This window comes from Xenopus tropicalis, chromosome 7 (genome assembly GCF_000004195.4).
Source record: "Xenopus tropicalis strain Nigerian chromosome 7, UCB_Xtro_10.0, whole genome shotgun sequence".
NCBI classification, from domain to species: domain Eukaryota; kingdom Metazoa; phylum Chordata; class Amphibia; order Anura; family Pipidae; genus Xenopus; species Xenopus tropicalis.
Window position 1 is genome coordinate 83,694,822 of NC_030683.2, and position 15,923 is coordinate 83,710,744.

Consider the following 15,923-nt stretch of genomic DNA (forward strand, 5'->3'; position numbering starts at 1 on the left):
AAAACTTCTTTCATCCCAAGGTAAGGATGTCAGTATTGGCTAGGCAAAGTAAGAGGAGAGCTCTGTCATAGGTGTGTATGCTATTATGATATATGTTGCATTTATAACTTGATTTGATGATTCAGCATCAGTTTATAATGGTTTAAATTAATCTAAAATGTAGCTGCCTTACAGGCATTGGTGCCATTCAGTTTGCTAAAATGTAATATCCTTCAATATGAAATTGTGATCCTCTGAGCATGGCTTCACACATACAGCCCAGAATGGGGATTAGAACATGGGAATGAACAAAAAGAGCGGAACAACAAGGCATAAGGTAGGAAGAATATTCTAAGATAGTTGTGTGAGGGCAGACAGAGGATGGAAACAACTAGGACAATAGAAGCAGGACAAAAGAATTGAAACCCATGTTATTCCCCTTTAATGTAAAAGGAACCATTTTCCACTACTGAAGGGGGGCCCAGAAACCAACATTGATCCCATAATTGCTCTTTGGACTCTTAAGGAGTCATCTGTGGGGTATTTTTGGGACTTTGTAAATCCAGCCAGTTGACACTAGCTGTAATGAACTGATGGCTTAAAATGGCACCAACATAATGTGCTAATTAAATTACTAAACTATTATATCCCTGGTCTTAGTTCCCATGCCTGATAAATATTTATGGCCAATATGTTGAGTCAACCTGTTACAAGCTCCATTTAAAACTGGTGTCTAATTGCCTACATACAAGGAAGAACACAGATTAACCTAACAGGTCAATCATGTACACTAATTATTTAAATGCTCCAGCATTAACACATTTACATGAATTGTTTTGTTTCTGAGCGCAAGACTGATACAGTACCTCACAGAAGGTTAATGATCAAATTGAGGAGTGTTGGCCTAGAACATAATATTTGTAATTGGATAGAGAACTGGCTGAAGGATAGAGTACAAAGAGTGGTGGTAAATGGAACATTTTCTAATTGGACCAGTGTGGTTAGTGGAGTACCGCAGGGGTCAGTCCTTGGTCCTTTGCTTTTTAACTTGTTTATTAATGACCTGGAGATGGGCATAGACAGTACTGTTTCTATTTTTGCTGATGACACTAAATTGTGCAAATCTATAAGTTCCATGCAGGATGCTGCTGCTTTACAGAGCGATTTGACAAAATTAGAAAACTGGGCAGCAAACTGGAAAATGAGGTTCAATGTTGATAAGTGCAAAGTTATGCATTTTGGTAGAAATAATATAAACGCGAACTATCTACTAAATGGTAGTGTGTTGGGGGTATCCTTAATGGAGAAGGATCTAGGGGTTTTTGTTGATAACAAGTTGTCTAATTCCAGGCAGTGTGATTCTGTGGCTACTAAAGCAAATAAAGTGCTGTCTTGTATAAAAAAGGGCATTGACTCAAGGGATGAAAACATAATTTTGCCCCTTTATAGGTCCCTGGTAAGGCCTCACCTTGAGTATACAGTGCAGTTTTGGGCTCCAGTCCTTAAGAAGGATATTAATGAGCTGGAGAGAGTGCAGAGACGTGCAACTAAACTGGTTAAGGGGATGGAAGATTTAAACTATGAGGTGAGACTGTTGGTAGGTGTGGGTTAGGTGTGCTAGGTTTACTTGGATGGGTTGAACTTGATGGACACTGGTCTTTTTTCAACCCTATGTAACTATGTAACTATGTAAGACATTTTTTTAGGATAATCTTTGCATAAGTTACATTACCAACATTTTACCAACACTTTACTACATTGAGATTAAACGTAAGGACTAAGGAAAGACAGTCTGAGGGCATGGATTGTGTCACTTAAAAAGTGCTACACAATCAAATCCATCCTTAAAACTGTTTCACTTAAGTAACATGGGAAAATGTTTTGACAAGTTCAAGAGCTATGGGCTCAAAGTGCAAATTTTTATATATCCAGCATGGTCAAAAGAGTCAGTTGTTTGTGTTTTTTTCAGCAAAGTATTGTGAGTGACCCAAATTATCTTTGTGCAGAATCAGAGTCCCCTACATGGCAGCCAATTGGGTGCTATGTCAAGTGTCATGTGTTCCTCAACATCAAAAGAGACTCAATAGACAACCCTCTCTTGGACCAGATCCTATATAAATTAAATCAAGCAAGATTTGGAAAACTGCCTTCATCCTTCTGCTATGTGGTACACTTTAGAAATTGCCAGTTTGCTGGGTATAAGTAGCAATGAGCACATTTTTTCATGAAACGGTGGCAAAAATTCGCCCCAACAAAAAATTTGGCAAGAAAAAACACCCATTGACTTTAATGTATTAGGAAAAAAAGTTGCATGCGTAAAAAAATGTGGAGTGAGAAAAAAAAGTTGCGCAGGTTAAAATTGTCATACGTGTAAAAAAAATTGCACACGCATTTCATTAATTTTTCACTGTCTTTCAATGTTTTCTGGGACAGATTTGCTCATTACTAGATATAAACATCCTTGTACATGCTGAAATATGTAAGAGATTTACTGCACAACAGCTTATGGGTCAGTTATAGTTAACGGTAAAGTGAGTATGGGATCCGTTATCCAAAAACCCATTATCCAGAAAGCTCCAAATTATGAAGAGGCCATCTCCCATAGACTTCATTTTAATCAAATAATTCCAGTTTTTAAAAATGCTTTCCTTTTTTTTGTAATTATAAAACAGTACCTTGTCCTTGAGCCCCACTAAGATTTAATTAATATTGGAGGCAAAACAATCTGTTTGGGTTTATTTAATGTTTTTTAGTAGACTGAGGATATGGAGATCCAAATATCTGGAAAACCCCTGGTACAGAGCATTCTGGATAACAGGTCCCATACCTGTAAAAGTACAAGGTCCCTGACTGCCACATTCTTTTCTAAGATAAAGGTACTGGAACATCAATAGATCTTTTTCTCATATTCCAAAATTCCATATAAATAATTTGTGCTTCTTTTGGTAATTTCTATCAGTGAACAGGGCAAATATATTGTTATGGCAAATGCCTGTTAAGAGAATGGGAAAATTTGCAGTTTGATTGCTTCTCTACACCATCACTCTGCAAGATCTATTACCTTTATTTTGATGAGATTCAGAGCTTTAGGGCTTAGAAACAAAATGATGTCCATGTCAGTTTGGAGGTGGAACCATCCAATATGCCCAACAGGCTACATCTTACTAAAAGATGACCATCACACTCAATCAACAGATCTTTCAACTATCTCCAAGGAACAGCTAAATGAATGCACAATTAACTTCCATATTTTTATCTATAAAAGTTAATCATGAACAATATCATGTTACGATTCCATGGGTGCTTCTGTATGTGTTGTTGGGTGTATGTGTGTGTGTACACAATGTCCATTTGTGGTCCAATATAGAAATATGAAAAGTGATACAGTGTCTACCAGTTGAAATTTTTATATTTTGTATACAGTTCACTCTGCCCATGCATATTGGGATATTGGGCAATGTTTCAGAGCACTATGGCTTTTTTATCAAGCCATAGGCAAAAAGGATATAATACAGTCTATAAAACAGATACAAGAGGTAACAATGGAAATGACACAAAATAAATATTATCATTGTTCCAAGCCAATAAACCTCCCATGCAAACATCCAGTTGCTTAGCAGCCCATCAAATCCTAAAAAACCCAGAAATAAGAAAAAAGGGGAACATTCTAATTAAGTCATATTAAGGAGATAATGACCACAGTTTATTATCCCCCCCACAGGATAGGTTCATGTACCAATCCCACATAATTCAATTCCAAATTTAAAAGCATTCCAAAGTGTCTCAACAATGGTACCTTCTAACAGTTGATCAATGTTGTGATATTCAGTATGTGTCTTGAAGTATTAGTTACAAAAACAAGGCAAGAATACATCCCCTGGGACTTTTCACCCCAATTTTTATTTTACTCAGCCCCAGAACGTTTACAATCACCACTGACTTCAGATAGGGGGGATATGCTGTGTTTAACCCTCTCCAATGTCCAATGCAGTATGGATGTCACTTGATGCATGACATACAGCACCATTTCTGGCCTTACTGCTTATGGGTTTAAAGGAACAGTAACACCAAAAAATGAAAGTGTATAAAAGTAACTAAAATGTAATGTGCTGCTGCCCTGCACTGGTAAAAGTTCTGTGTTTGCTTCAGAAAGACTACTATAATTTATATAAATAAGCTGCTATGTAGCCATGGAGGCAGCCATTCAAAGGAGAAAAGGCACAGGCACATAGCAGATAACAGATAAAACACTATTGTATTCTACAGAACGTATCTGTTATCTGCTATGTAACCTGTGCCTTTTCTCCTTTTTTCCAGCTTGAATGGCTGCCCCCGTGGCTACACAGCAGCTTATTATATAAATTATAGTAGTGTTACTGTAGCAAACACACCAGTTTTACCAGTGCAGGGCAACAGTACATTATATTTTTATTACTTTAAAGCTCTTTCATTTTTTGGAGTTACTGTTCCTTTAAATTGCTCTTGTGCCCCTTCCAGAGATTTTTGGATTTGGATGACCCAGTACGACAATATTCTGATACGTATTTGTAATTGTTTCCCTATGTCTCTTAGGATCACTTACTAAATGTACAACCCTAGAGAATTTGCTAACAGGAATAGAATTTCTAATGTGGGCAGTACAAAAATGCTATAAGAAGTTGATTACTGTCTTATGGCCTTGCTAAAAAGGACTCAAAAATGATTTCGGCACTGTCTAACCACACAAGATACCTATACAAGGAAATGGATGTGCTGACCTCCCAAACACCCTCTTAACATTATCTTGAGCACTTGTAGAGAGAAATTAAAACTAAACATTTAATTTAAAACGCATGTACGATGAGCAGCAAAAATTAAAACATTTATCATGGGGTATGGTTGTGTACAATGAAGTCACATCTGTGGTGCCTAACATCCCAGATTGTCACATCCATCCCATATAAATTCTCCAAAAAATGATATGCCCTGCTGCACCAATGCAGCAAGGACTCAACTAGGCAGAAAACAGAACCTATCCCTCCACTGTTGGACACCCTGGAAGTTGGACAAGGCCCTAGTTAATTTTCGACAGTGTATAAATTGCAGACATAACTGGTTTCTCTACTACCAAAAAATCTAGTGAGCATGAAAATGAAAAAACATAATCATATCTTCTAAGGGCCCACTAAAATAAATTTAGTATTGGAGCTGGTCTACAGCTATGAGATTTTAAACTAAGAGTGAGTAGACATGGATTTGAAGAGATTAATATTGGAAAGTCAGGTATGAGAAAGTACATATTATTTGTATTGTGGATGTGATGGAGAGCTAAGAAAGTATTTTCTTTGTTGTTTTTCCCACTATATACTAATATAACCTATTTATATATTCCAAAAACAAGCACAAACAAATTGAAGGTAGTCCAGTTACTAAATTTTTGATGTTGAACATTAACTGAAAGGTTCATTGATCTTTTTCCAATTCATTATGACACAGAGAAACATTGTCAGTGTCACTCAGGGATGAAGTGCTGGTTGAAACCTTGAGAGACCTGTCTGTTGATGTAATCAGAAGTGTAATCCAGGAGTTTGTGGATGATCACCTCTTGAAGGCTGCCCTTTATGATTTCATGGATGAATTAATTACAGAAGTGACCCGCAAAGAATTATCATCTGTGGTGAGTTAATGCATAATTTTGCATTTCTGAATTTGTAATTGACATATTTACATAAAAAAGAGATGTGTCCTATTGCATGTTATTGTAACTGCGGTTCCAGTTCCAATCCATTAACTCTTTCTGCTTCTGGGAATCGATGTTCACAATAGAACATGTACTGAATAAGCCTGTATGTAAGGTTAGGTTTTCCAGTGGGTTTTATGAAACGAATTGCTACTAGTCAGCAAGTAATTCTGATCTGGTGTTTAAAAGAAAAATATCGGACTCTTTATTGTGCACATGAAGCAACTTACAGAGTAATGTAGTCAATTTCTAAATGTGCATTCAGGATCTTCTCGCCAGGTCTACATTGGATAAAGATATCAACAGAATCAGCATTTAAATCCTAATTAAATGTAGCACCTTGGGCATGTATTACCTGTTATCTAAATATGGTAAAACGTAGCCATGCATGCAGTTAAAGGTTTTATATACAAGAAATACATTTTAAGTAAAAAATGAAAATATAAGTGTCCAGATAAAATTCACAGTTCATTGCTTTCTAGTGACTGTTAGTTATAGGGAACCAGAGCAAAAATAAAAGCTTTATCTAAGCTTAATCTTATTATAATAGGGAACTTTTGAAATATCGTCAATGAAAAATTCTGCACTGTTTCCAATAATGATAATCTTCATTCTCTCTTCAAACTCTGTCAGATTTTGACAGACAGTTCTAATACATCATTGGTGTGTGCCTAGACAATGCAAGCTTAATGAGGGTCATTTAAAAATTGTGCACATTCATGCAGTGAACATATTTGCCATAAATTTATCAAGCTACACAAGATTGGTGCATTTAATATGCAAACATAATAAAAGCTTTTTAAATATGGCATAATCACAAATTAGGAATATTTATGTCCAAGTGAGTTATGCCACAAATTTGGTGGCAGAAAAAATATTTGCTGAACTGATTTTGCACAACACATCAGTGCCCAATAAACACACACAAAGTGGCACACTCATGCAACCACAATCTCATTTACAAATTTTTGTGCAAAATTTACATTTCACTGTGATTCGTAAAAAAAAAAAAAAAACACGGGACCAGCAGTGCAAGTGTCTATCTGACTCTATCTCCTGCATAAGGAGAGAATGAAGAGAGACTTTTGCTGAGAGGGGGAGTATATCTTGCTAATTTCTTATTTCCGTGAGATGAGTTTCACTTTTAAATAACATGAGCAGGATGAAATAGTCCAAGACCCAGGAAAAACAATGCCTTCATGCCAGTTAGTTAAGTCAGTTTTGTAAGAAGGATACAGTCACTTTTGGAAAGCAATTAGACAATGGTACTGGTTAGAATAGCAGGTGTGAAAAAGAACCCTGCATAGAATCGTAAATGGTAGTAGTTTATCACCTATCTTGTAAAGAAATGCCAATCTGGTATAGCTGTGCAACTATGGCATGCGCAATGGAATCAATGGAAATTTGGGATACATTTCTATTTGGACCAGCTCAGCTTTGGACCAGCCTCCCAAACGTAATACCCAGGGCTTTAATTGTGGTGGAGATCCATGGGAAGCTCACCATTTGAAAGGTCGGCTCCAAGTCCGAAACCAAAAATGCTACCGGGTTGTGACCATAGAGGCATGAAAACATAGAGTAGTGGACTGATCTGGCAAGCCCTCAAGAAGCTGGCATCCCCACAGTCACTGATTACTAAGAATTACACTATTTCCAGTACTGCATCTATAGCCAGTTGTTAAGTTGGCCAAGTATGCTGTCAAAGGCCTTGACCTGGTCTACTTCTAAGAAGTAATTGTAAGTAATTACAATTGGTCAGTTTGTATTTTTTACAGTCTCCAGTGGCAGCCGCTTGGAGGATCAAGCACAGTACTGATCAAGATAGAACAGCTGGTCGGAGATAGCAAATAGTCTGTTGAACAGAACTTTAGCCAGTGTTTTAGGGTTAGTGTGGGAGAAAACGGTAAGAGAAATAGTGGAACAAATATATACAGATTGAAAAAATGGGAGAGGAGACAAAGGAGTAAAGGGATGGATAAAATTGTATATATCTAGAAAATCTATAGGCATTCTCAAAGATTCATGTTTGTGCACATGTAATGATACCTGCTCATTATACAAAGCAACTAGTTCAAAAGAGTTTTCCTCCTGAACATTTTCCCCTCAACAGTACAGTAAATATATATAAACTGTATATATATATATATATATATATATATATATATATATATATATATATATTACAAAACGAGATCACTGCTTCTTAAATGTCAGATTTTATCATATGTCAGTCGTACGTCCCATTTCAAGGTTTAAATTTCTGAAACATTATTTCTATTGTTTACTGTGACCTTAATGTAAATGGTTATAATACATGTACTTAATACTGAAGGTCACTTTTTACTTGGTACTTGGTGTTTATGTGTTGTGGAAACTAAAATTTACTGCTTTTTTCAGATAGAGGAAGTTGTGGAAGACTCTGAATTTGAACGTTTCCTTGAAGATATTATTCACCCAGTTGTTGATAAAGAAGTAAAAGTCACAGTAACTGCTGTCCTTAGCGAATATAATGAGCAGATTTCGGAACGGCAGCAGAACCAGGTAATCAATGTCAATCTATATATTTAAATGTTTGTGGCACATCTGGCTATCTATTTATCTATATATCTATTGATCTATCTGTCCATATACATCCCCCTAACAAGTGTGACATTCCACAGACTCAATATTGAGCACTTGTCCATGCAAGGCACTTCAGGAACTGTGAAATTAATACCTGCTTAAGGCAGATGTTTTAGGAGAAAATTTAACACATTGTCCTCATTAAAAGTACTGTTCGTGGCTCCTTTTAGCAACCAGGTAGTGGTTTAAACAAGAGATGGAAATATAAATAATTAAAGGGCCTGCATGGAAAAATAAGTAATAATAAATGACAATAATAATAAAATTATAGCCTTGCAGAGCAATAATTTTTGGCCCCCATTTGAAAGCTGGAAAAAGGCAGAAGAGAAAGGCAATTATTCAAGAACTATAAAAAAGACCAATTGCAAAGTTGCTAGGAATAGGCCATTCTGTAACATACTAAAAGTTAACTTAAAAGTGAACTCCCCCTTTAGATGTGTTTATGTTAGTTTTATAGCAAGAAAGGCAGTGGGTACTGACACCCCAGGAAAATTATATACAGTGAGACACAGTCTGTATTTACAAAACCAGCACATTATATACAGTGAGAAGCAGTGGGTACTGATGGCAGATATTCAGACCCTGGCACTATAACACTGGCACTGATAACTGGTAACTAACTAGAAATGAACAAAACAATGACAAAAGTAAGAAAAAAAACAACAACAAATATATAAAAGCACAATGAGCTTTTTCAGGGGGAAAGAGTTAACTTACCCTCCATCTGTTAGGATAGGTGATAGGGATATTATAGATGTCAGGTCAGGCAAAAAAACAATTTAATTTCAGCTAATGATTCAGCCTTTAGAACTGTATAGTACCTGTGTATAGCACCTGTGTATAGTACCTGGGTATAGAACCTGTGTATAGCACCTGTATATAGTACCTGGGTATAGCACCTGTGTATAATACCTGTGTATAGTACCTGTGTAAAGTACCTGTTTATAGCACCTGTATATAGTACCTGGGTATAGCACCTGTGTATAATACCTGTGTAAAGTACCTGTTTATAGCACCTGTGTAAAGTACCTGTTTATAGAACCTGTGTATAGTACCTGTGCATAGCACCTGTGTATAGTACCTGTGCATAGCACCTGTGTATAGTACCTGTGTGTAGCACCTGTATATAGTACCTCTGCATAGCACCTGTGTATAGTACCTGGGTATAGTACCTGGGTATAGTACCTGTATATAGTACCTGTGCATAGCACCTGTGTATAGTAGCTGGGTATAGTACCTGGGTATAGTACCTGTATATAGTACCTGGGTATAGCGCCTGTGTATAGTACCTGGGTATAGTACCTGTGTAAAGTACCTGGGTATAGTACCTGTATATAGTACCTGTGCATAGCACATGTGTATAGTACCTTGGTATAGTACCTGTGTATAGTACCTGTGTATAGTACCTGTGTATAGTACCTGTGTATAGTACCTGGGTATAGTACCTGGGTATAGCACCTGTGGAAGTGGGACGAAATCTGCAGCAAAAGTTCAGAGTTGGTGAGGTTTTTAGGTAAAGTTACAGCCTGTAGATTTTTCTTCTCAGTCTTCATTTCTGCACTGCCTTTAGTTTGTAATATCTCCTGAGCCCTGTCTGCATCTGTGTTTTGATTGGTCAATTTTACTGTCTGTCAAGAAAACTGTGCTCTGATTGGAGAATCCACAAGAAGAAAGATCCAATCAGAGCACAGCAGAACCTAGTAGGAACAGAAGATTTCCAGGACAGTGCACAAATGGAGTGAGGTTTTTTTTTCGTCTTTTTAAGGTGCCAAGCAGGTTTAGGGAGGCTTAGCTTCCCCTAGCCTTACTGAAAATCTGCCTATGAATATATGGCAAACAACCCCCGTTTTGCTTAAAGGGGAGGACATTTCTTGGTAGCTTAAAAAAAAATGAATAGTGCACACCTAGTGCTCTTGCACTTCTGTCTGTAGTCTAAGGAAATGACCTTTAATATCTGATTAGACAATGTTAAATCTGCAAACTGAGCCAGTAATATTTCCACAGATGCTTGGAAAATAAATGAAGGCTACAATATAATGCAAAAAATCAGGGGCTCTTCCAGAAAATGTAGTTAAAGGTGCGGCACTGATTGCATTTCATTTAAATGCAATCACTGGGCAATCAGCGCAGCCCAAATGTTCTGGGACTAAAATATTTGCAGCTCCTGATTTTTCCTTAAGCAAATCCATAGGACTATATTGTACTTTTGTATTCCTATATATTATAGCAACAAAGAGTTTTGCCACAACAGGCTGGCGTGCTGCTAGTATTAGCATTCACCATATGAACAACAAAAGCATTGCATTTTTTTTTATGTTTAAACAATCAAAGATCCCTAATGCACAAAAGAATACTTACCCCTAGTATTTATCTTCTATTAAAACAATTTAGAGGGATCAAAAATCCTTCAAAGGTAATGCAACTTGCAATCAACTTGTCACAGAACAGAATTTAGAACTGCTTATTGAAATATTAACGTGAAGAGCGGGATAATAATGCATTTATGTGAGAGAAGCCACAAACCCGAAATACCAAATGGGAAAATAGAGATGGGGAAAAGGTTCTCATAGCTTTGATCTTTGCGGACATGCATGGCAGCTCAAAGAGAAATGGAAAAAACAATATGGCATAAAACCATTTTAATGCGTAATAAAAGCAGAAATAATGGCACAAGAGAAACGTGTCAAACACTAATGCATATTTAGAAAAGAGCAGAATTACATCCCAAACTGAATTAGGTTCTGCGGATATATGTCAACTGCTGGGACATGTAGAAGTGTGAGCCAGTGCAGAAAACTGAGAGATATATTTATTAAAGGGTCCATTCACCATTTCATTTGCTGAAAAAAGACAAGTGGTGCAACAAATGTGCTGTAAAGCAATGAATGTTTATGAGGTTTAAAGGAGACATAAACTTTCTCGAAATCTCTCATTTGCATTCCTCGGCTCTTGAGAGTAAGTTTTCCAAACTAAAATAAAGATATAAGCGTTTCCTTCATTGAGAATGTGCCTCCCCAACATTATGTGAGTCACCTCGCTACTACTTAAAGGAGAACTAAACCCTAAACTCAAATATGGCTATAAATTTAGGAGTTGATATACTTACTGCACCAGCCTAAAGCTTTACTCAAAAGTCAAAAATGTAGTGTAAACGTATTACCATTTAATGACCAAGACATGAAAATCACTTTTACTGGGCATTTAACTTGGATATTTCCCTGCCAGTCTTACAGAAGTGATTTCACAATGGTCCTAAATCTATTGGGCAGATTTATCAACATTCAAGTGTGATTTTTTTCACCTTTTGTTTTTTGCACTAAAACAAAAATCGACATTCGAATTATCTTTTAAAAACTCAAATGTCTGGTATTTATTAAGTGCAAAACCCCCGAAAACTTGTGTAACCCCTTTTTGGCTAAAATAGACAAATTCCAGCTATGGGTAGAGCATGGGGTACATTGGATTCCTCTTCAGCAGGATGGGCCTTCGCTAAGGGGAAGTTATACATACGGAGGGTGTTTATAATGATTATATGGATGCCAGGAGCTCTGCAAACAAAGGATAACTGTTTATTTGTTCCAGGCAAATGATGGTAATGCAGGGTTAACAATACTTACTCTCTTAGGAGGTAATACAGCAGTACAATTGATGATATTGTAGAATTAGCAGTGAAGTGTGGTGTCCACCGGTTTATTCCTCTCATATAGAGTATGGGCATGGTAAAGACTAACTTAGTCCCTGGCACTACTGTGTCCCTATACTAAAGCACAAGCCTGAGACTCCTTGACTCTCCTATCCTGGGTGGAGCAAGAAATCTGCACTTTCTAGATAAGTACTATCTAACTCACTTTCCTAGAAAGTGCTTTAGATGTGGCTAACCTGTTCTTTCCTTACCTCGATCCTGGGGTCCCTGCTCCCCAACTTCACTAAGGGTGCTGATACCCATAGGGCCTAAACTTCTGGGCTGGTGTGGACCCAGGCTTCATGGAGCATCCACACAGATCAAATGCCGCAGGCCAAGAAGGAAGAACCACCCCTCAATGGGAGTTGTCCCAGGCAATATCAAGCCATATTTTCAAACACAAGTTTTTTGAGTATTTGAGTTTGTAAACTTGAAAAATTCAATTGAGTTTTCCTTATAAATAAGTAAGCATTCAATATGCGAGTTTATTTGATTTAGAAAAACAAACTCAAATTCACAAACTCGAAAAATGATAAATGAGCCTGTGTAGGGATGTAGAGGAGTTTTTAATCTGTAGACCTGTTTTTCGGCCAACATGCACTCACATAGATTTAGGACCATTGTGAAATCCCCTCTGTAGGACTGGCAGGTCTTTTAAGAGATAATGATAATGAAAAGAAAATTACTTTTCAAATATAAAATTTGGAATTACTATATTTTAGAAAGTTGTGTTGTATCACACTTGCTTTAATTATACAAAATGTTATATATAGCCCCATTAATGAGCATCTTTCTGTGAGCAATTAGCAACTGGGAGCAATTAAATTGTATTTTTTTTTTTTTTCAGAAAAAAGCAACACAATAATACAGGTTTTATTTTGTATTTCAGATTACAGTCAGTGCAAATAAATATCTAACTGATATGTTTATTTTGCATCATTTAATTGGAATGATTGGAACCAATAAATTGGTGCTTTTTGAAAAGGATTCATCTTCAGTTCTGATGGACAGTAAGTGCCAATTATCATATCCTGTATATTTCACTGATCTCTGTCTTACAACACATCTGCCCCTGTATCTGCCTTCCATATATTGATATTTCATCGTGAAGATCAGCTCTATACAAGATTCTGGCAGTTAAGACTCTCACAGTAGGTATCTGTGGGTTTGTCTATGCTTAGTTAGTGCCCCCTGTTGTAAAATATGAGGATATTAGATGTCACCTGTATGACTATGACTTGATAAATATGATACTGCATACGTGTGACTACATATTCCTAGAAAATAAAACAGCTATATAATTTTAAAGACCCATTTTTTTTAAAAAAAGACCCACACAACATAGAATTCCCTAATGTGGACAGTCGACTACTGTTACTTTTTTTTTTGAGCCTCACAGTAGTCAGCCAGATCAGCAGGAGAGCAGGGGGCCAGGCTTAGGTAACTGTTCCAAACCATATTATTACATTAAGAATCAGAAAAAGGCTGCATATTTTTAATTGATGTACTGTATATTGCAAAGTTGATTTAAACAATGTAAACTTTTCAAAAACTATAAATTGCTTTTGTGAACATCTGGAGGAAATAAAATACACTTAATGCTTCTAAAATTTAAACAATGTTAACAACCACTGGTTGTCACACCAGTACTGAGGGTACCGTTCCCGGTCCAGGCCCCCCCGGCAGAGAAACAAATGTGGGTGCCCCTGCCAGGGTCATTTATAAACTCTTTGCCCATGATCCGCCATGGTGAGGTGTCACTCTCAGCTCTCAAAGAACTAGGCTTGGGAGTATAAGAGGTCTGTAATAAAAGGCATGAAAAGAACAAAAACAAGAATAAAATTATAATCTTTCCCAGTGTAATACTGTCCATTAGGGAATACTTTTGCATGGGGGATTTTAATTGTGAACTGCATATTCTCTAGACTAGCTTGTAAATGGCATACTTTTTTTGGATGCAAAATAACTGCTTTGTCAGTTAGACGTTATATTGCATACAATCTGCACTGCCGCCAACAACTAAATACACAAAATACAGTCTCTTTTTTCCATTGGAGACTGAGTTGCTAGGTGCACTCAAAACATATATCAATTATGTGCCAAAAAATCCCATTTTATCACATCACCAATCATATTTCTTTCTGGCCTCTGACTCTCAGGCTTAGGTTGCACCAGAAAATTTCACAACTTTTCTTCAAAAAATATAGTGGTACAGGTATGGGATCTGTAATCTGGAAACCAGTTATCCAGAAAGTTCTAAATTAAGGATGAGACATCTCCCATAGACTCCATTTTATTCAAATAAGTAAAATTTTACTTATTAAACTTATTAAACTTTTTCCCTGTAATAGTAAAACAGTACCTTGTACTTGATCCAAACTAAGATATAATTAACACTAAAGGTCCCCATACATGGCAGCTAATCGGCACGTGTATGGGCACTTCCGATGGGCCTGCCCGACCAAAATCGACCAGATCTCGATCGGGCAGGTTAGAAAATCTAGTCGGATCGGGGACCTCATCGGCTCGTCGATACGGTCCCCGGACCGACTTTACCTATGCCCGTCATTATAATTCGATCGTTTGGGCCCAGGGCCAAACAATCGAAATTAACCTGGATTTTCCCGATATCGTCCACCCATAAGTGGGGGATATCAGGAGAAGATCCGCTCGCTTGGCGTGTATGGGGACCTTTATTCGAGACTTATGGTACAAAGATCCAAATTACAGAAAGAATCCTTATCTGGAAAACTCCAAGTCCTGAGCATTCTATATACAGTATCAGGTCCCATATCTGTAACCAAATGCATTGTTATGGAATAAATCCAAGGACCATTGTGAGTCAGCCTTAGTAATATTATTTTTTATTCTGTATAAATGCTTACACGCACACACACAGACACATGTCCCTGCACAAACACACGCACAGGCGCATATACGCAGATATCAAGCTCGAAGGAAATACTCTAATCTTCTAACTGGTGTTGTATTTTCAGGTTTCATTCTGGATGTTCTTTTAAGACAGCATGTCACAATTCATCAGGAACAGCAAGCAACCTTTCAGAATTATCCCATGAGGCACTTTCATCAAAAAGCCTTTAGCAGAGTGGTATGTGCCTTCAAATATGCCATGCTCTAGCAAATACAAACACTACTATTTTGTCAGGCTAACAATCGCAAAGCATTACTTAATACAATACAATAAATATAAAGTAGTATATTGTTTATATATATATATATATATGTAGCTTCTATGTATTACGGAGTTTTAAACAAGTTCAGGCACCAGTCACAACATGGTGAATGAGTAAGTGTGTAGAACTTTAATGGATTGTATGGCTGGATGTAGGAGATCGGGAAGATGGTCCAAAAACTGGGTAACTCCCAAATAAAAAGGGGGAGTTGGCGCATATATACTTGCTGTTTGGTCCAAGCAACAAGGAAAATGAATTTACACAAACACAATCAGCTTACAGAATGCAAGCCTCCCAGTGTGGCTCAGTGTGACTATTAGAGTGTCAGCATCCTGCATAGTGGAGCCTTTTAAAAATATAGATTTCACTTGTAAAAATCAGGCAGCGCCAGCTAGAATAGCTTTAACGCATGGGGTACATATGACTCAATCCCTCAGATGGGCTTTCGCAAAGTGGAAATATAGTAGTGCAACTACAACTCGCTGTCAGTGTGTGCAGAATAAAATAACAAATAATGGACACCAGAAGGTTCTTGCTGATGAACAAATAATAAATTGGTTTATTGTCAAAGACAATTAGCTCACTCGGTTAATGGTATACTCACAAATATGCTGATAATGACAGTAGTGCACTCTGACGACAACAAGAGAGGGTGCCCACCGGTTTATCCCACCTCTTTGGGAGACTGGGCAGGGTAAAGGCACCTGGTCAGCTCGGCACCACTATG

At 37.2% G+C, this 15,923-nt stretch overlaps 1 protein-coding gene across 2 annotated transcripts in view; it reads left to right on the forward strand.

Moving 5' to 3' along the window:
- LOC100493805 overlaps positions 1-15,923 on the forward strand; it is a 37,372-nt gene that overhangs the window by 19,038 nt on the left and 2,411 nt on the right. For both annotated transcript variants that reach the window (XM_018095992.2, XM_031906147.1), the window contains exons 8-11: positions 5,455-5,635; positions 8,096-8,239; positions 12,892-13,012; positions 14,999-15,111. In XM_018095992.2, the coding sequence (XP_017951481.2) occupies positions 5,455-5,635; positions 8,096-8,239; positions 12,892-13,012; positions 14,999-15,111 (559 nt within the window). The remainder of the gene's footprint in view (positions 1-5,454; positions 5,636-8,095; positions 8,240-12,891; positions 13,013-14,998; positions 15,112-15,923) is intronic.